The 21,685-nt window shown below is 50.8% G+C and overlaps 1 protein-coding gene across 3 annotated transcripts in view; it reads left to right on the plus strand.

Annotated features, from left to right (window-relative positions):
* SLC7A1 (solute carrier family 7 member 1) overlaps nt 1-21,685 on the plus strand; it is a 77,287-nt gene that overhangs the window by 40,089 nt on the left and 15,513 nt on the right. For all 3 annotated transcript variants that reach the window (XM_077745377.1, XM_077745376.1, XM_077745375.1), the window contains 3 exons: nt 10,545-10,928; nt 14,574-14,732; nt 16,504-16,678. In XM_077745377.1, coding sequence (XP_077601503.1) covers nt 10,559-10,928; nt 14,574-14,732; nt 16,504-16,678 — 704 coding nt within the window. In that variant the 5' untranslated portion in view covers nt 10,545-10,558. The remainder of the gene's footprint in view (nt 1-10,544; nt 10,929-14,573; nt 14,733-16,503; nt 16,679-21,685) is intronic.

A 21,685-nucleotide genomic window follows, 5' to 3' on the forward strand; every position in this document is an offset into this window, starting at 1 on the left:
GCATACGACCCCGTGGTGCCTGGCTGCCTCCCCGCCCTGTGCCCGAAAGCTGTCCTGCCCGGACTGAGCTGGGTCCCCGTGGCCTCCTTCTCCTGGGCCCGTCCCTCTGTTGCTGGGAAGTCAGCACTGAGGCAGAACCCTGCCTTCCTGCCCCCTAACCCCCCGTCTGCCCAACAGCTCTGCTCCACAGACTTAGAGCTTATGGCCATGTGTTGGGCTGTATACGTTGCTGTTGATGAGGCTTCTGGCAGCTTTCTGCATTTAGCCCTGTTGAATCAGTGGAAGGAGGTAGGCCTTGGGCAGCAGGGCTCCTGGGGCTTTTTCTAATATGGCCAAGGTGTTAAAGTCACCAAGGTCATGAGGACTGTCGGGCACTGTGCAGTTCTGTGATCACATTGGATCTTGTGCCTGCCCGTGCCAGTGGGAAGCCACGTTGGCTGTGGGTTGTGATAGAAAAGCAGAAAGCATCTTTACGACTGAGGCTTCTGATGGAAGCAAGCACATGCGTAGGTGGACCTGTGGACTTTATGCCTCTGCCCTTGCTTGATGAGACCACAGCTCTTTTCCCCGTGAAAGCACAGGTGTCCCACACTCTTCGAAGGTTTACGTTCTGCATACGTTTTGCTATTACGAAGACCTAACCTGGTTTTTGTTAACCGAAAGAAATTGGAGGAGTTTTACCTATACAAAAAAAAGACGAAAAGCAAGGACAGCATTCAGCATCTGTTTTGCAGCAAGCTGTCCTCGATGCTGCCCAGATCCAGAGTGCCCAGAGCCATGCGCTTTCCCCAGGAATTGTACCCTGCATCAAGCCACCAGAGCTTTGAACTGTGAGCATCTCTGCTTTATCTCGATCTACTTTGTGCATCTGTTAGCAAGGTGTGTCCTAGGTTGTCAGAAAAGCCTAACAGAGGTGATGCTTTTGGGTCTGGAATGCTCAACAATTTTTCCGTAAAGATTAATGGTTGTTGTTTCTTTGCTTTAAACCGTTTCACTTATGAAGGATTCCACAGGAACAGATAGCAGGGTAGAAACCCAAGAGGGCCTTTGAGGTAGACAGTTCTGCCTCCTTCGGGGTCCCATCGCCCTGTGGGCCCAGCTCCCGGAGCCGCCGTGTGGGCTCACCTCCTCTTGGCCCCGACACTGCACTTCCTGGGGTAGGACTGTGGCTTTCTGCATTTCCATAAACCCTGGCCGGGTGGGGCCCAGGGCATTAAAACAGTGTGAGTGAGTGAGCTTTGGTGGAATTTAGTTAGATCTCCACAGTGTCCCTTGCTGCCTGGGGTCAGATAAATGCAGACCCTGAGGGCTTTGGAAGAATCCAGGTTCCGAAGTCCCCTTTCCCCGAAGGCTGATGGGCCCCTGCTGCCCAGGGAGGACATGTGGGTGTGAGCCGGCCCCCACGGCAAACCCTGACCGTCGTCAGCGTGCTGCTTCACCCTTGACCCCGCACCCGGCCCTGCACTTCTGATTCGGTTCTGCCATCTTCTCACCTCCTTCTGCGGCGCCACGTGCACTTCAGGTCTCCATCGTTAGTGGTCTGCCCGTCCTGTCTACATTCCGATGTTTTTTTTCTTTTAATTTAACTTCTTGCTCCTGGGTCTCCTCACCTCTGGGGGCTGTGGATCCAACTTTGAGAGCAAGAGCACTTCCTCCAGCGCGGTTGTTTCCCTCCCCGTCTCCCTCCCCCCGCAGCCCCACAGCCCACGCCCCAGAGCGCTGTTTTCTTGGACCTCTTCCGCCGCCTGGTCACAGGTCCCGGCTGTGAACAGCCCATTCCCTTCCGTGTTGGACTTGCAGGCACCCTGTGGCCCTCCGGGTGCCGGGGGGCAGCTCACACCCCGCCGCGTGGTGGGCCAGCTCCCCTGCCGCAGGGAAGCTGAAGCCACCTCATCGGCTGTGTGCCCACCCGTTACTGGTGCCCCATGAGGCCAGCACCTGGCAAAGCCCTGCTTTCTCTAGCCGGCCACAGACGCAGGCCACGGTGTATGTGCTGCTGGCGTGAGAGATGTCACTCTCGGTGGCTCCCCGGGCCGGGGCCATTCTGAAGACCACTTGAAGGAGATGTTAGTGAAGATTTCAGTATTAAGATTTTCTTCAAAGGATGGCATTTATGAACTTAGTATAAAGGCCTACATCTTATCCCTTCTCTCCCTCCTTCGAGCCTTAATTAAATTTGAGACCGAAAAAAAGTCATACATTCACATCTGCCCACCTTTATCGGACCTCTTCAGAACAGTCTTTATATCCACAATCCTGACCCACTGGACCATTTAACTCCTATTCCTACATAGTGATCACCAGAATAAAACTCGGAGTGAGAATTTCTGTGGGAAAGGGCCAGATTTTCTTTGCTTTTATAAAGCAAAGGGGATGCCCTGCCTGAGGTAAGTGCTCTTTAATAATAAATGAGCAGGGGGTAAGACAGATCTGAGACTCTGCTGTTGCAAGGTTCCTGTCAAAACCTCCAATAAAAGTGTAGGTGTTGACCACTGTACAGACTGCTCCCCACAAGAAAGGATAGCCTGATTTTCAGGGAATGCTTTCCAAGCCTTGGGGCAGCTTCCTGTGTAAGCCCCCACAGCAGGAAGGCCAGGACAGCCGGCCGCTGCAGGCACTCAAATGGTTAGATTCGTTTGACACAGGTAAGCATTATTTTATCTCGCTGTTGGTTGGATGACGAGCTTTAGGGTCTCAGCACGAACATAAGTGGTGGCATGATGTGTACAGAATCCTGCCGGATGATGCCACTCGGAGAATGTCGTTTTATGCCACTTCTAAGGAGACAGAAAGACTGTTTCTTAAAAATAAGCCCAGGACATGGCGGGTGTCTCATTTTCAGCAACCCTGGAAAGTAGAACCTGACTGGAGACTCTTGTCTCCCTGAGCTGTCAGCTCTGGGCCCCCCGCAATGTTTGACTGTCTTTCTTCCCTGAGCTCCTTACCCTTTCTCCAGATAACCAAGCAGTAAGTACTTCCAGTGGTGACCGAGGTCAGATAGAACACGGCACCTCAACTGTCCCTCAGTGATAAAAACTGAGAAAGAGGAGAAGCAAAGCAAAGCAACCAGGGTAAAACTAGTGGGAGGCTGATGCCCTCTCGGGTCCCTGCGTGCTCCCCATGCAGCGGGTCACACAGCACTTTGCCCAGGGCCGCCAGGGGCAAGGAACAGCCGAGGGCTGTCCCCAGAGAGAAGGGCCGCTGCGTGCCTGTTGAAAAGAAATGAACCGTGTCTGTCTGGTCGTGTTTTGTACTCTCGACAAAGAGTTCTCTTTTCACACTGTGTTTGAAAACCACCGTCTGCATCTACATTTCTATGTGCATAACCTGCCCCCTTTATTTTGAAGACGGTGCTGAGTCCCCCACATGAGGAAGTGAGTTCTTGGCGCGGGTGTTCGGCTGGCAGGTGCGTGCCCGCCCGGCGCGCTGCTCTGCACGTCTTGGTGGCTCACTTCGGCCTGAGGGGGTCACGGGGCTCTCGTTCGCCTTCCGTCCCGAGGAGGCGCAGAAGCGTGTGCCCGTCTTGTGCCAGGCTCCAGCAGCTTTTCCTTCTGCTCCAGACAACACAAACTTTGGGGCTTAGGGGTGTGAATCACGGAGACAGAATGTGTCTGAGCCTTCGGAGGAAGGCACGCTCGCCCCAGCCTTCTGGGCCCCTGGGTTACTTCACTCTGCGAGGCCGAGGAAGGAAGGTGCCATTTAATTACACCGTCTTTGCCTCGCACTGGCTTTTACTGTTCAGGGAGAGAATCCACTTACTAACTCAACTACATCTGGCGGGGGTGGGGGGGGGGAGCAGGGAGGCACTCTCTAAATGTCAGCTGCATTTACCAACCAGCCTGAAGGCCGTGCAGGTGCACACCAGGCAGGACCTTCCGCACCCGCTGCCCGTGAGGCTCCTGTCCCCCTCAGAGGCCCCCGCCCTGCCAAAAATGATGCCGGGAAGCTATTTTGCAGGCATTCTGCACACCCCCTAGCGCAGCCTTTGCTGCTGGCGCTTGTGTTGAAATGGTGCATCTTTAGCTCATTATCCAAGCAGTTATTTCCTAAAAGCTTGGTCCTGATTTACAGTCTGAGTTGAATAAATCCAGCTAAATCCTGTAAGGAGGAAAAAACAAGGCGGGTCCAGGAGGAATGGCACCCTGGGCTCGCTCAGCAGAGCTGGGGCCTTCTCCAGGACCCGAGGCCCCGGCAGGCCACTCAGGGCCTCACCGTGATGGTCTGAGAAACCTGCCTGGCCCAGGCATCGCCGCCGCTGTCCCGGCACCTCAGAGGCAGCATGTGGCCTGAAACAGACCGGTGAGCCCTGGTCTCTCTGCCTGCTCTTCCCTCGTTCCCATCACCTGCCCTTTTCTGCTTGTCACCCCCTCCTGTCTGGGGCTTTCCTGCTCCACAAATAATGTCGTCTTTCCTCATTTCCTCCCCACATCCTCCCTGCCTCACTGCACAATGATGTCATTTCCTTCCCACCTGGAATGCTGGAGCCCTAGAGCTGGGGCCACTGTGCCTTCCCAGCTCCGTGACCTTGTTTGACCCTTGGCTCTGAGTCATTTCTCTTCATCTTTATACAAGGGGCTCAGAACACATGACTCTTATTCCTCCTCCTAGCTGGAAACTTCTGAGTCTTGAGATCAACATTTTTTTTTTTCCTGCCTGGTCAGGTGAAGTGCAGAGAGGCCCATCCCTGTTCCTGTGTGACCGCACAGAGGGTCCTGCCAGAGCCTGGGGGCGGAGGGCACGGAGCGTGGCTGCGAGGCCAGGTGTTTCAGGTGGTTAGGTACGGACTTGGCGAGGTCTGCCATTTTCCATTTAGGTTATTTTGTTTTCCAGTGACTTAATTGTAGCAACGTTAGGTCAATAAATGCCAGTTGATAATAAAGATGAAAAAGCAGTGATCTTTTTTTTATTGTTTTTTATTTATTTCTAGGAGAGAGAGAGAGAGANAAGTGCAGAGAGGCCCATCCCTGTTCCTGTGTGACCGCACAGAGGGTCCTGCCAGAGCCTGGGGGCGGAGGGCACGGAGCGTGGCTGCGAGGCCAGGTGTTTCAGGTGGTTAGGTACGGACTTGGCGAGGTCTGCCATTTTCCATTTAGGTTATTTTGTTTTCCAGTGACTTAATTGTAGCAACGTTAGGTCAATAAATGCCAGTTGATAATAAAGATGAAAAAGCAGTGATCTTTTTTTTATTGTTTTTTATTTATTTCTAGGAGAGAGAGAGAGAGAGAGACACCGTGAGCAGGGGAGGGTCAGAGAGAGAGGGAGTCACAGACTGAAACAGGCTCCAGGCTCTGAGCTGGCAGACAGCACAGAGACCGACGCGGGGCTCGAACCCACGAACCGTGAGATCATGACCTAAGCGAAAGTCGGACGCTTAACCGACTAAGNTCTCCATCGTTAGTGGTCTGCCCGTCCTGTCTACATTCCGATGTTTTTTTTCTTTTAATTTAACTTCTTGCTCCTGGGTCTCCTCACCTCTGGGGGCTGTGGATCCAACTTTGAGAGCAAGAGCACTTCCTCCAGCGCGGTTGTTTCCCTCCCCGTCTCCCTCCCCCCGCAGCCCCACAGCCCACGCCCCAGAGCGCTGTTTTCTTGGACCTCTTCCGCCGCCTGGTCACAGGTCCCGGCTGTGAACAGCCCATTCCCTTCCGTGTTGGACTTGCAGGCACCCTGTGGCCCTCCGGGTGCCGGGGGGCAGCTCACACCCCGCCGCGTGGTGGGCCAGCTCCCCTGCCGCAGGGAAGCTGAAGCCACCTCATCGGCTGTGTGCCCACCCGTTACTGGTGCCCCATGAGGCCAGCACCTGGCAAAGCCCTGCTTTCTCTAGCCGGCCACAGACGCAGGCCACGGTGTATGTGCTGCTGGCGTGAGAGATGTCACTCTCGGTGGCTCCCCGGGCCGGGGCCATTCTGAAGACCACTTGAAGGAGATGTTAGTGAAGATTTCAGTATTAAGATTTTCTTCAAAGGATGGCATTTATGAACTTAGTATAAAGGCCTACATCTTATCCCTTCTCTCCCTCCTTCGAGCCTTAATTAAATTTGAGACCGAAAAAAAGTCATACATTCACATCTGCCCACCTTTATCGGACCTCTTCAGAACAGTCTTTATATCCACAATCCTGACCCACTGGACCATTTAACTCCTATTCCTACATAGTGATCACCAGAATAAAACTCGGAGTGAGAATTTCTGTGGGAAAGGGCCAGATTTTCTTTGCTTTTATAAAGCAAAGGGGATGCCCTGCCTGAGGTAAGTGCTCTTTAATAATAAATGAGCAGGGGGTAAGACAGATCTGAGACTCTGCTGTTGCAAGGTTCCTGTCAAAACCTCCAATAAAAGTGTAGGTGTTGACCACTGTACAGACTGCTCCCCACAAGAAAGGATAGCCTGATTTTCAGGGAATGCTTTCCAAGCCTTGGGGCAGCTTCCTGTGTAAGCCCCCACAGCAGGAAGGCCAGGACAGCCGGCCGCTGCAGGCACTCAAATGGTTAGATTCGTTTGACACAGGTAAGCATTATTTTATCTCGCTGTTGGTTGGATGACGAGCTTTAGGGTCTCAGCACGAACATAAGTGGTGGCATGATGTGTACAGAATCCTGCCGGATGATGCCACTCGGAGAATGTCGTTTTATGCCACTTCTAAGGAGACAGAAAGACTGTTTCTTAAAAATAAGCCCAGGACATGGCGGGTGTCTCATTTTCAGCAACCCTGGAAAGTAGAACCTGACTGGAGACTCTTGTCTCCCTGAGCTGTCAGCTCTGGGCCCCCCGCAATGTTTGACTGTCTTTCTTCCCTGAGCTCCTTACCCTTTCTCCAGATAACCAAGCAGTAAGTACTTCCAGTGGTGACCGAGGTCAGATAGAACACGGCACCTCAACTGTCCCTCAGTGATAAAAACTGAGAAAGAGGAGAAGCAAAGCAAAGCAACCAGGGTAAAACTAGTGGGAGGCTGATGCCCTCTCGGGTCCCTGCGTGCTCCCCATGCAGCGGGTCACACAGCACTTTGCCCAGGGCCGCCAGGGGCAAGGAACAGCCGAGGGCTGTCCCCAGAGAGAAGGGCCGCTGCGTGCCTGTTGAAAAGAAATGAACCGTGTCTGTCTGGTCGTGTTTTGTACTCTCGACAAAGAGTTCTCTTTTCACACTGTGTTTGAAAACCACCGTCTGCATCTACATTTCTATGTGCATAACCTGCCCCCTTTATTTTGAAGACGGTGCTGAGTCCCCCACATGAGGAAGTGAGTTCTTGGCGCGGGTGTTCGGCTGGCAGGTGCGTGCCCGCCCGGCGCGCTGCTCTGCACGTCTTGGTGGCTCACTTCGGCCTGAGGGGGTCACGGGGCTCTCGTTCGCCTTCCGTCCCGAGGAGGCGCAGAAGCGTGTGCCCGTCTTGTGCCAGGCTCCAGCAGCTTTTCCTTCTGCTCCAGACAACACAAACTTTGGGGCTTAGGGGTGTGAATCACGGAGACAGAATGTGTCTGAGCCTTCGGAGGAAGGCACGCTCGCCCCAGCCTTCTGGGCCCCTGGGTTACTTCACTCTGCGAGGCCGAGGAAGGAAGGTGCCATTTAATTACACCGTCTTTGCCTCGCACTGGCTTTTACTGTTCAGGGAGAGAATCCACTTACTAACTCAACTACATCTGGCGGGGGTGGGGGGGGGGAGCAGGGAGGCACTCTCTAAATGTCAGCTGCATTTACCAACCAGCCTGAAGGCCGTGCAGGTGCACACCAGGCAGGACCTTCCGCACCCGCTGCCCGTGAGGCTCCTGTCCCCCTCAGAGGCCCCCGCCCTGCCAAAAATGATGCCGGGAAGCTATTTTGCAGGCATTCTGCACACCCCCTAGCGCAGCCTTTGCTGCTGGCGCTTGTGTTGAAATGGTGCATCTTTAGCTCATTATCCAAGCAGTTATTTCCTAAAAGCTTGGTCCTGATTTACAGTCTGAGTTGAATAAATCCAGCTAAATCCTGTAAGGAGGAAAAAACAAGGCGGGTCCAGGAGGAATGGCACCCTGGGCTCGCTCAGCAGAGCTGGGGCCTTCTCCAGGACCCGAGGCCCCGGCAGGCCACTCAGGGCCTCACCGTGATGGTCTGAGAAACCTGCCTGGCCCAGGCATCGCCGCCGCTGTCCCGGCACCTCAGAGGCAGCATGTGGCCTGAAACAGACCGGTGAGCCCTGGTCTCTCTGCCTGCTCTTCCCTCGTTCCCATCACCTGCCCTTTTCTGCTTGTCACCCCCTCCTGTCTGGGGCTTTCCTGCTCCACAAATAATGTCGTCTTTCCTCATTTCCTCCCCACATCCTCCCTGCCTCACTGCACAATGATGTCATTTCCTTCCCACCTGGAATGCTGGAGCCCTAGAGCTGGGGCCACTGTGCCTTCCCAGCTCCGTGACCTTGTTTGACCCTTGGCTCTGAGTCATTTCTCTTCATCTTTATACAAGGGGCTCAGAACACATGACTCTTATTCCTCCTCCTAGCTGGAAACTTCTGAGTCTTGAGATCAACATTTTTTTTTTTCCTGCCTGGTCAGGTGAAGTGCAGAGAGGCCCATCCCTGTTCCTGTGTGACCGCACAGAGGGTCCTGCCAGAGCCTGGGGGCGGAGGGCACGGAGCGTGGCTGCGAGGCCAGGTGTTTCAGGTGGTTAGGTACGGACTTGGCGAGGTCTGCCATTTTCCATTTAGGTTATTTTGTTTTCCAGTGACTTAATTGTAGCAACGTTAGGTCAATAAATGCCAGTTGATAATAAAGATGAAAAAGCAGTGATCTTTTTTTTATTGTTTTTTATTTATTTCTAGGAGAGAGAGAGAGAGAGAGACACCGTGAGCAGGGGAGGGTCAGAGAGAGAGGGAGTCACAGACTGAAACAGGCTCCAGGCTCTGAGCTGGCAGTCAGCACAGAGCCCGACGCGGGGCTCGAACCCACGAACCGTGAGATCATGACCTAAGCGAAAGTCGGACGCTTAACCGACTAAGGCGCCCCTAGCAGTGATCTTTTTGTACCTCGGTAGCTAAAAGTCATGATGATAGCTTCTCTCTGCACGTGGTGTTTTTTGAAAATAAACTCTTCAGTTTAGAACAGTTTTAGATTTAGAGAAAAACTGTGAAGATCGTACAGAGTTCCTTATACTCCACACCTGTTTGTTTCCTCTATTGTTAGCACCTTAGTGCGGATGATCAGTTACAACCCCCAGTGATCTGATATGGATACAACGAATGCCTGTGCTTTGTTTAGATTTTGTTAGTTTTCCCCTTATCTTTTTTCTACTTCAGGATCCCATCCAGGATCCCACGTTACATTTAGCTGCCATGTGTCCCTTCGGCTCCTCTTGGCTGTGACAGTTTCTTGACCTTCCCTTGTTCCTGAGGACCTGACAGTTATGAGGAGCTCGGGCCAGGTGTTTTGTAGAATGTTCCCTGTCTGTCAGTTGTCTGATAGTATTCTCATGATTAGACTGGGGCGATGGGCTTGAGGAGGAAGATCACAGAGGTCAAGTGCCCTTCTCGTCACATTACCTAATCCAATGTTTATCCTTGTGGACCATGGCCCCCTGGCCGAGGTAGTGTTGGTTTGGTTTCTCCACTGTTTTCTGTCTTTTCCAGGCTGCCCTCTGTGGAAGGAAGTCATGTGGGCAGTCCCCTTGAGGCTGGGGAGGTTCGTTCCATGTCTTTGAGGGTGGGTGCTGGTATCCTGGCCAATGGCTCGCTGGCCCTCCTCACCCCTGTGGGATGAACTGCCCAGGCAAGGTTGGCCTGTGTGTTACAGGAGAGGGATTGGAGTGCTGGCCTGGGATGCGGTCCATTATGTGCATGCATCCTGGGGCCCCGCCCTGGGCTTGTTCCAGGTGAAGCAGGTTGGATGATGCAAGCCATTGGTGAATACGTGCCCTCTCTTGATCTGTGCTCAGAAGCGTATCATGTAGCACATTGGGCTGTTTTGGCCCAGAAGATAAGGGCTTCTTGGAGTGGTAACAGTTAGAAACACCCCTAATTTATAATAATCCAACATTTTTTTCTTCTCTGTACCTAACTCTGTATTAACTTAAAAGCGGAAGCAGCTTGGTTCTTGCCCTCAGGGGATCCCAGCAAGGTCTGAAAAGGCATCGTTATTGCTATTCAAGGCCCTTGGGTTTTAATAATTAAATATGGATCCGTTTGCCTTCCATAGCATTATACTTGGAATAACATCTTGTTTTTCATGGTACATTGTATGATTGTTGAGGGCAAGAACAATGCCGTTCGTTTGTGTTTCTCATACTGTGTAATTTCTGTCCATAGAAGGCTCTCAACTGAGAACTGAAGTAAATGCGGCAGCCCAGAGACCTCGAAGTGCAGGCAGCTGGGTAGATTGACCTCCCTGGCATTTCCGTCCATGCTGGGCAAGCCTGGGGCTGGGAGAACTTGCAGGCGCATGTTGGAATAACCAGTTGTGGAGTTCTGGGATTTAACGTATTTTTGCAGTAAAGGACATGGTGGCCATCTGTGTTGTGAGAGACGAGGTTACGGGTGGAAAGAAAGGCAATAACGAACACTTTGGATCTTTTCCTCCCACAGGTTTGAACAGCGCAATGGGGTGCAAAGTTCTGCTCGGCATTGGGAACCAGATGCTGCGCCGGAAGGTCGTGGACTGTAGCCGGGAGGAGAGCCAGCTCTCTCGCTGCCTGAACACTTTTGACCTGGTGGCTCTGGGGGTGGGCAGCACGCTCGGTGCTGGCGTGTACGTCCTGGCTGGGGCTGTGGCCCGTGAGGACGCGGGCCCTGCCATCGTCATCTCCTTCCTGATCGCGGCTCTGGCCTCGGTGCTGGCCGGCCTCTGCTACGGAGAGTTTGGTGCTCGGGTCCCCAAGACAGGCTCGGCCTACCTCTACAGCTACGTCACCGTCGGGGAGCTCTGGGCCTTCATCACTGGTTGGAACCTAATCCTCTCCTACATCATCGGTACGTCACAGGAGGCCTGGAGCCTGGTCCCTTCCCCCTCTGCTGTTCTCACCTCCAAACCATGGGCCTTGCTCAGCTTGGCTCCCCAAATGGACCGAGTCTAGCTCCTCCCTGGAAGTCTAGCTCCTCCCTTGACTGTTGTTGTACATGTTCCCTTTCCCTTATATGAAAGGAGGGGGCGGCCTTTGGGGATCACTGCTCTTTCTGGTCTGTGCCCCCGTATTTAACAGTCAGGCACGTCAGACTGTTAGCGAGGTACAAGCCAGGCCAACGAGGACGTCAGTCCTGGTAACACAAGAGCCGTAGAGTCAATGGGAAGTTGCTGTTACTTAAAAGAGTATAGTCCCTTTTAGTATTTTTGATTACGATTACTAAACACATCACTGATAGAGAAAAATTTGGGAAATACAGAAAAGTGTGAAGCAGAAAGTAGACATTGCCCGATCTAACAACCCAGAGAAATTATTCATTCATTCGTTCTTTCAGCAAATATTTATTGAGTCCATCCTCTGTGCCAGACATTGTGCTAGATATTAGGGACCCAATGAAAGAGTAAGATAATCTCTGTTCTTAAGAGTTTGGGGATCTAACTATTGTAAATATTTTTGTAACCATAAATGCATAGTTTTTGTCCAGCATGTCTCTTTATTGATAAAACAGTATATAGTAAGGATTTCTCATAGTATTAATGATTTTTCTGTAGTGATATTCCAAATGACTGTATACCATTATATAGTTTTCTCTACATAGCATGATTTTTTAGATGTCCTGTGGGGTATTTAGGCTGTTTCCAGTTGTGTTACTATTTTTATAAACAGTTAATCACTTAATGTCTTTGGGCGTAGCCATGATTTTTTTTTTTTTTCCTTTAAAATGGTCTTAAGAAGCAGGATGTCTAGGTCAGTGGGCTGCATATTTTTAAAAGGTGTTTATTTATTTATTTGGAGAGAGAGAACACTAGGAGGGGAGGGGCAGGGAGAGAGGGAGGGAGAAGATCAAGCAGGCCCTGGGCTGCCAGCGCAGATCCCGACGTGGGGCTTGAGCCCAGAAACCGGGAGATCATGACCTGAGCTGTCTCAACCCTCTGAGCCACCTAGGCGCCCAGGCCTGCGTATTGTTCTCTTGTTGTTGAGCATGTCAGCCGTTCTTTTTTTTTTTCTTTTAAGTTTATTTATTTATTTTTAAGAGAGAGAGCGAGTATGTGGGGCAGGGGCAGAGAGAGAGGGGGACAGAGGATCAGAAGTGGGCTCTGCTCAGAGAGCCCAATGCGGGCCTCGAAGTTACAAACCCTGAGATCATGACCTGAGGCGAAGGCAGGTGCTTAACCAACTGAGGCACCCAGGCACCCCTTAGGCCTGCGTATTTTTAAGGCCCATATTACCTGTGATCCTTCAGATGGCCAGAGGCCCCTTTCCTCACATACTTAATCACCCTGGGCATTGGCATTAAAAACAAAACAAAACAAAACAAAACAAAAAAAAAAACAACTGATAAACAAAAACACTAAAAATATAAAGTCTTCTCAATTTGGTGGGCGAGAAGGTGTTGTTTCTCTTTGTGTTGTTTTTTTTATTACAACCAGAGTTGAACACATCAACTTAAAAGAGACAAACACCGGAGTATAAGAATAACCAAAGGATATGAATGGCCAGTTCCTAAAAGTAGAAATATAAATAGCCACTAAACATTCCATTGATGTTTCAGCAAGCTTTTTGTAATATCATCAAAACACAGGAAGATGTGGTAAGCGGGTCCTGGCTCGCTCCTGCGTCCCCTGCACTGGGAACGTCGTAGGGGGTCGTGTGCTACCCGCTGGGTGCTGGCCCTGGGCTCTGTGCAGGGCCCCCACTGCGGCTTGCCCAGGCCATCTGGCGGAGGACTCCCACCAGGCTCTCTGAGCGGCACATCCCTTTCTTTTCAGTGACTGCTACCAGACAGCCACCATAGCTCACGCTTCTGCATTCGAAAATAAAATTCGTAATAATGTGAGTTTTCAGTTTTGTTTTTTTTTTTCAGCACAGCATTAAAACTTATAACCACAAATACTCATACAAGCTCAGGTCCCTGAGTGGGGACGTAGCCATCTTAAATGGGCTGTTCTGTTCCCAGAGGATTTCCCTGGGCCTAAAGCAAAACCAGGAGCATGAATTGCCCGCTGCCTCCACACCAACAAATGAAAGATTACTTGCCAGAGCGGTGTTTGCTTGTAGCAGACTGACTCACACATGTGTTATTGTGGGTGAGTCTCAGCTTTAGCTTTCAGGGAAGGGCATGAATTGCCCGCTGCCTCCACACCAACAAATGAAAGATTACTTGCCAGAGCGGTGTTTGCTTGTAGCAGACTGACTCACACATGTGTTATTGTGGGTGAGTCTCAGCTTTAGCTTTCAGGGAAGGGCAGTTTTTCCTAGCAAATGTGTGTGTGTGTGTGTGTGTGTGTGTGTGTGTGTGTGTGTGTGTGTATTTTAAGCCATGTTGCAGAGCTAGGGAGTGGGGTAGGCCAGGAAGGAAGGCTGGGCGGCCCCCCCCCCGCACGGCAGGCCTTGGAGCCTGATCTGCAGGGAGCTGGCCTCTGTAGGGAAGGTGGTGGGGAGACCAGTTGTCTTCACTGGGCTGTGTGGCCTTGAGGGACAGAAGTCATAATAGGCTGGACGCTGAGGATGAAGAAACATGGTTAAATTTCTGAGCTGATGTAAAAAAACACTCCACAAGATAGCAAATAACACTGAATCTCTGTAGTTCCCTCTGGCTGAATCCTGTGGGTGACCCAGACCACAGTCACTAGTAAAGCCCCCTTGAAAACAAAGGAAAATGCTCTATGTGAATCCTGGAATTTTAGTGACATTTCCTGGAAAAGCTGTGACTTTATCCAGGCTGGTAGGGAGAGGGCACAGCCATGGGTCGGTGGCATTCATGGTGCTGCATCTGTGTGAGTTCCTCGTGGTGGGGGATGTGGAGGTGGCTCTGTCTGTGGTCAGACACCTGGGGACCTGTGGCCCCTGGGTCAGGTGCCAGATTTGGGCACACAAGTGGCAGAGGTGGGCTGACGCCCGCTGGGGGTAAGCCCATGACTTTGTGGCTGGGGTGAGGGCCAGCATGTGTGGGTCTCATTGGTCCCCCACTTGCTGGGAGAACAGCGTTCACCTGTGGATGGGGGCCATCAGCTCTGTCGCCAGGAGGGTCTTGGAGAAGTTGCCTCCTGAGCCAGGTGCCTCCAGCTGCTGACCGCACCTTGTGAGTGGATCACAAAGTCAGTGCTGCGATTTACCACCAGTTTTCTTTTAGTAACGAAATAAAATATGCAGAGTTGAATGAATACTCTGAGTGCATCTCAGGTGATCAGGGTAATAACGCTGTTTTGTAAAACGTTTGCTACCCAGTCATGTGTTTGGGACACAGTATACGTGCTCATGCTGGGTTGTGATGGAAAGTTGTTTCCAGGCCCGTGAAGCTGGCCCCTTCTCACTTCACTGCAGACACTAACTGAGTCTCACTTCCGGGCTAGCACAGGCCGGGGTCTGGCTGCTGCCACCGCGTCCCAGTGCATCATCTGGGGCCCCACACAGAGGCTGTGGAGGGGAGCTTGCTGACAAATACTGTTCATTGTTTTCCTTCATTTCCTCTGGTGCATGTGTCTCGTGGCAGGTACTTCAAGCGTGGCGAGGGCCTGGAGCGCAACGTTCGATGAGCTGATCGGCAAACCCATTGGGGAGTTCTTGCGGAAGCATATGGCTCTGAATGCCCCCGGGGTGCTGGCTGAGAACCCAGACATATTAGCTGTGATCATAATCCTTATCCTAACAGGTAAAGCCCCACAGTGCCACGCAGGTTGCAGTGAGTGGCCTGAGGGGTGAGACAGGCCCCGGTTAAGTCTTTCTCTTCCTTTTCTCTTTCTCCCTGCCCCTCATTTTCTTCTTTTCTTTCTGTAACGAATGCAGACATCTTTTTTGTCCTAATGGCTGCTTGTACACACAAGGTTGGCCTGCTGAATAGCTGCCAGAGCTGCATGCCATTTAGTTAAAGGAGAGTTTGTGTAGTGGTTTGTGGAGTAGGATTTTGTTAGGATTGTGAGCGTTTTGTACAAGTGACCCAGGTGTATAAGCTCCCTTGGGTGGGCGAGCATTTGGAAGGGATGGTGGCATCCTTCAGCCAGGAGGATGCAGGGTGAGGTCAGTCTGAGCTCCAATGTGTGCCTTGGGCGTTGGAGAAGTCTTAGGTAGTTTACACCTAACAGCCATCAAAATGCCCTTTAAATAGATAAGTGTCACGAGAGAATCATGGGTCCAGAATTTTAAAAATCCAGATGTTGCTTGAACACAGCGGATGGCAGTGTCTTCCTAGTGACCTTTGTCTGTGTCTCAGCCTCGAGGATGGGACTTTCGTTCCATGTGGAACTTACTGGGCGAGGATTGGGCTGAATGCAGATAAATTTCCCTTTGAGGCTGGAAAATGCTGGATGGCTTTTAAAAACAACATGCCTTATTTTACGCACCATGTAATTGAAATCATCTTCCGCAGGCCAGTCTCAGCAGTCTTCTGGCCCAGCTGGCAGGAACGTGGGTCAGAAATTAAGTTCGCACTAGTGAGATTTTCATAAACATGAGAGGGAGGGATGCCAAAGAGAAAACAGAGCGAGGTGTTCCCTGTGATTAATTGCTCACTTCCCTTCTAATGCCTTCACTTCAGGATTCAGTCTCTAGTGAAATGCATTTTATATTCTGTGTGGCAGGGCAGCACTCTCAAGTCCTAAGCAGTGGTCACCCCCGTCACCTGGACATCTTCCCAAGCTTTTCTTAGCCAGCCAGGAGTTTAGCCACAGAAGTCCCCAAAGGGTACCTTTACCCCAAGGTGATCCTGTGACCTCTCAGCCTCAGAAACGGTGTTGTCCTGTGGTTCCTGTGTGTTGTGATCACTTGTCTTTTTTTTTCCTTATTGTGAGTCTATGAGCTGTAGCTAGTCTAGCTGAGACATTGCGTTATATGCTCTGAGTCCGCTGACAAACTGCATGATCAGTGGTTCCGTAATCATCAGGAGTTGTCATTGCTAATACCACTAACGTTCCAAAGTGAGTCTGATAATTTTCATATCTGAAAAACCCCCTTCATTTTACCAAGAAACTGAGCAAAAGGTCTCTTCCTTGGAGAAAAAAAAGTCCTGCCCCCCTGAGAGGAGTGGAAAGTATATTAGTTGAGAGGAGAAGGTGCCAGAAGAGGCCTTCTCTTCATCGCTGGGAAGGACTTGCTCTCCAGGGCAGCTGGCCATTGTATTCCTCTTCTCTGCAGTCCTTGGGTGCCCCCTGGGTGGCATCCTCCACTCCAGAGGGGACCTGGAAGGCTGACTTCAATAGCTTTGTGAACCACCCCGTGGACTTAGGTTATTTTGATGCCTGCCTCTAGGAGGATTACTAATTCAGCCCCGCTCCCAGAGGCTCACAGAAATCTTAGGAGGGTTGATGCCATTTGGATTCTTCTTAAGTCACCTTCCTATCTGATCCCTGATCCTTTCCCAGGAAGGACTTGCCTGGCACAAAGTGAATACCCTCAGGCAAAATTTTCTTGTGTGTGTGCTTTTTCAGGACTTTTAACTCTCGGCGTGAAAGAGTCAGCCATGGTCAACAAAATATTCACCTGCGTCAACGTTCTGGTCTTGGGCTTCATAATGGTGTCGGGGTTCGTGAAAGGGTCGATTAAAAACTGGCAGCTCACGGAGGAGGATTTCAGGAACACATCCCACCATCTCTGCCTGAACAAGTGAGTCGTTGAGTCTTCCTCTCAGCATGTGGCAGCTGACTCGTACTTAACAACACACACCGGCATCGGGGGCATGTGATTGGCTAGAAGAGTGTGTGCCTTTATAACAAATATAATTTGAATTTGAATTAACTTTTTTGTTTTTGCAGTAAATTTTTTGAAATTGGTGCTAGGTTTCGTTTCCCTGAACTTGACAGAACATTGTATGATGAGGGTATTCAGGAAAACAAAATTTCATTCTAATTCTAGAATTACACATCTTTGGAGATCATTGTCAGACTCCATAAGTTATCTATTTTTCCTCATATTCTGTTTCATGACCAACCTCTAAATGTTATATTCAGCGAAGATTTTCTCTGCAAAACCATGGTGGTATCACCTTATTTTGAAACGTCTTCCTATTAATAACGTCGAGGGAGGAAGTACATGAAACTTTTATCACTGCTTTGGTCAGAGGTTTTCTGAATTACTGAAGTGTCAAAATGTGATTATAATAGTCTCTTTTTCCTGCCGTAGTCTTGGGGTACACCATCCCTGAAAGCCAGTGGCCCCATCGCCCTCATAATCTGACTCAAGGCACCCAGAATTGGAGTCAAGTGACAGGCCTGCTCTCAGACCTGTGCTCTTTCAGGGCGCTCCGTGAAGCCTTATCAGCAAGCTCAGATTACCTAGGAAACAAAACCAGCCAATCAGAATGTTCTCTTTCTGATCTTGGTTGGTCAGATTTTTCAGGAGAATCTTAGGGTCCTGGGATGGAGAATGGGGAGTGAGAGTTTGTGATTCTGTTTTAATTACGACCAAAGGTTAAACTGCTCTGATAAGGAGGACCCTCCAGAAATGCAGTGCTTGTAAAAGGAGGGCCAGGTTGACGGCCATCGTGGCTGCACACAGGCTTTCAGGGACTCTGGTCATCCACCTGGCTGGCCTGTCATGCCCAAGGATTGTCCTCTTCTCTACGGTCAGACCCGGGCTATGGGCACAGGCAAAGTCCAGCTCTCCCAGAGAGGGAAGGGGGCGGAAGAGAGCATGCCCAGGGCTTCCCAGGGCAGACCCTGAAGATGCATGTCCCTTCTGCTGACATGCCACGGGTGGGAACCCAGTAGGGGCCCCATCTAGCTCTAAGGGATGCTGAGAAACAAGGTCCCACACCGGGCATCCGAGCAGTCACGGGCGAACTTGGTCTCTGGTTAGGTAGGGCGCCCTCTTATCTTCCAGCTGTCTGGTCACTGGACAGGCATTGATGCATGTGACTAGTTCACTACTGGAATGCAAACAGGAAACTCTTGAATTAAATGCGAGAAATATTATGTGGTTAACAGTTCAAATACAAAGCGCCTTTTGGGGACTAAACTATTACAGAGATAAGAGATTTTAAATTCTTTTAAATAAGCAGCTCTCAGCCCACTGTAGGGCTTGAACTCATGACCCCAAGATTCAGAGTTGCATGCTCTACTGACTGAGCTAACCTGGCGCCCCTGAGAAATGAGGATTTTTAATGTAGCATTCCTGAGTCGTATTTATGCCACGTTTATTGGTGCCTGTTAACTCAGCGTGGAGTGAAGCCAGTTCCAAATAAGCTGGGAAGTAATAGTAGAGTTTGAACACTTGGGGGACTGTGTTTCTGGTTGCTATTTACAGAGCAGGAATTAAATATAGATGGAAGGGCTTATTTCCTGGTTGTTGACCGAGACGTAATTGTATTGTTTTTAGGAAGAGATGGTTTGTGTCAGCTGATGGTTCTTACTGTCATTGGTTATCCTCACACACTTTGTGTCCTGGTGATGATGAAGGGCGCTGGACCTCGCCCCAGGAGCGCTGCCTCTGCAGCACAGTGCTGCAGGTCTGGGGCAAAGCTTGCTCTTTCATTTTATTAAAACCTGTAAACTGCCTCCTTTTCTTTTCTTTTTTTTTCTCCAGCCGTAGATTTGTATTTCTGACCATGGCCGTGTAGTCTTGCATGAAATTGCTTGTCTCTCTGAAACAATAGAGCTTTTCCCAACCAAACCACTCAGCACAGAGGAGCTTGAGGCTGCGTGGCTTTGGTGGCAGTTCTGACCATGCTGGGTTGTGATTTTATGATGCTCCCTCCGTGACTGGCTGTAAAGGCCCCTGTGAACCTTGGAGTCTGTCGCTTGGTCTGAAATAGGAATGTCGTCCGACAGTCTGGCTGGTTGCCTACTGCCTTCAACATGTGCTGCTACCTCTGGCTTCCCTCTCCAGAGTCCTGTAGATGGGTGACAGATGTAGTAAGTGTAAAGCTACAGCCCGGCCTGGAAACCCACTGAGAAGGTTTGGTTGGAGAGTTTCTTGTCAGTTAGGATGAAAACCCAAAAATATCATTGGCTTTCCTAAGATAAAGGCTTAGTTCTCGCAAGTCAGCATCTGCAGGCGGTCAGCCCAGCTCGTTACTTTGGTGGTCCAAGGAGTCCAATTCTTCCATCTGATGGCCTTGTCCATGGCCTCCATTCCCAAGGTCACCCCAGGGTCCAAGATGGCTCCCACCAGCCGGAAAGAAATGAGAAAAGTAGTAGAGCACTCTCCCTCTCACTTCACTTGCCTGACGTTTCTCAGGAGATGTGTGCACCATGCCTGCCTAAGTCAAGTGGCTGCACCTTGTAGCTGGAGCATCTGAGAAGCATGTTGTCTTTATCCTTAGTGCTCCCGTGCCTACCTACCATATTGCAGCGTTATTACTGGGAAGAGGAAGGGGGTGTGGCGTCTGGGGACAACTGGCAGTTTCTGTCAGGGTGACATGCGGAAGTTACAAGGGTTGAGTCTTGATGAAGGATGCTTTCCACTGCTGTTGGGGGAAAAGGCCACACCGAGGAGAGGACCCCCTCCCCACCGTGGAAGCCCCCTCTCAAGGCCTCACCCCGGGGCTCAGGGGTGTTTATGAACACAAGATGGTTTTTCCTTCCTTCCTCTGCCAGCTACTCTTTCTGCCAACGTCTGGGTCACCGGTTGAGTGGCACGCGGAGAGCTGGCCACCCTGCTGTGGGAGCAGCGGCACTGGTCTAAGACCTGGCTTCAGCCTGCTCTGTCACCAGGGCCAGGCGACATCGGCCAGGTGGTGGCATGATCCCGCCTCCCCGTTTCCTCTTGTGTAAGTTGCCAGGTGCCGAGGGGCACAGCCACCACACGCAGATAACGGGGGTCAGTTACTGATTTACATAAAGAGCCTTGACGACATGTTTTGGTTTGAGGCCAGTAGAGCGGGTTCTGTGGCGGTATCCTGGCACTACGCTGCCACCGAAAGCGGAATACCCACGCTGTTCTCAAACGTCGAACTTAGTGTTTTGAGTAGATGATGTTTTCATGTGGTTCATGCATTATGATGTTATAAAAAGGTTTACACTGAGAAATTGTGTTCCCATTCCTTCATCTACCTCATTGTCCCCCTACCACAGTGGTCATTTTTATTATCTTTGTGTAAAAGCTTCCAGCTTTTATCTGTATAAATAGAAGCAATTGTAAGTATACGTTTATATTTATTATGTAACTGATAGACATAATTCAGGTGTATATTCCCTCTCTTTTTACTTGAAAAGCAACCTCTATCCACTTTTCTGCACCTTGCGTGTTTCCCTTGCTAGCATTTCCCACAGGGCTTTTCATTCGAGGACCTTGTCCTTTGTGATTGTGTGGTGTCCGGGCACCCGTGTGGCGATGGTCCAGAAGGGACTCAAGTCGATGGCAGCCAGGTTACTCCCATTGGTGGCCCCTGGAGTTCATGCAGGTTCAGACCTTCTGTGTCGCTCCCCTTCCATCGGATTCCGCCCCCGCTGCCATCCCGAGCAGCGGGGAGGACGCTGCCGTCGTGCTCTGCTCGCTGTCCCCAGCCCTGGGCTTGGTGGTCCCCGCTTTGCCTGTTCTCATGATGAAGGTGCGTTCAGACCCAGTACTCTTCTGCAAGGCCTCTTTCCAGGGTTTGATGTTTGTAGTGTCCTGCACTTTCCTCTTCCCTTCAAATGGAATTCCCAAAACCTTTGTGGTGCCTCTGCCTTGTGGTTGTTTAAAGCAAACCCGTCAGTCCTGGCGCTCGTTTATTCCTATTTGCGGATGTTGTGTAGCCCTGGGTGTTAGTGGGCTCGCCGAGGCGGGCGGGCATCTGGAGGCCTTACACACCTGTCTCTCTGTCCTGGCCGTTTTAGGGAAGCTGGGTCCTGACGAAGACCTTAGGTTCTAAGGTGTAAGTTGTGTTCAGAAGTCCCTAGGACTTTGTCAGGAAGTCCCAGGAGCCCCCAGAATCATCTCAATCATGAGTCCCCTTCATTTATCTTCTTATCCCTCTCTCCTGAGTGATTTGGCTGTCAGCTCTTTTGTTTTGGGCTTTGGCCTAAATCTTTTGTCATAGGCATCAGCCCACCAGGGCATCATATGTCCTTTGTGATGTGTGGATGCGTGGGTGCGGCCTGGGGCTTGCTGACTGACTTGTCCTGGGCTGCCATTTTTGTACTTGGGTTGTGGGTTTATTTTCATCCCAGCTTAAATTGACAACTTCCGTTTGAGTCTGGCAACAATTTTTCCTACGTCTATTGCTTGTGTGTCTGGGGGTCTCCCTCACATTGCTACTTACTGAACTGTATTAAGTGCCAGACTAAGGGCCTGCTTCACGCTCTCATGTCCAGGGACTCAGCAGCAGATTCTGAAACCAAGAACCCTGTAGGAATCAGTACCAGGCTCACTCTTTATTAGGAAATACTGGGTCTAAAGTGGTTATCTGTTTAATTAGTCGGTAAACCCCTCTGCAAGCAAATTTGACCAATGATTTGCTAACCCAGCCTTAACATCTGTTTGTAGGACTGGAATATTCTCTACGGCTCCCCTTCATATGTTTGGAAGTCAAGTGGTCAAGGGCAGCTTCCCCTGCAGAGCCAGGCAGTTGTCAGCTTGCTGAGTTAGGAGGGACCAAGGGGAAGTGGGGACCATCCTCAGGGACTCTGTTAGGTGACTGTGCGACAGAAGGCCTGCGGCCTGCAGCCAGCTAAACATGTGGCTGGTGAGGGA

The sequence above is a fragment of the Crocuta crocuta genome, unplaced genomic scaffold (genome assembly GCF_008692635.1).
Source record: "Crocuta crocuta isolate KB4526 unplaced genomic scaffold, BGI_CrCroc_1.0 scaffold258, whole genome shotgun sequence".
Classification (NCBI taxonomy): domain Eukaryota; kingdom Metazoa; phylum Chordata; class Mammalia; order Carnivora; family Hyaenidae; genus Crocuta; species Crocuta crocuta.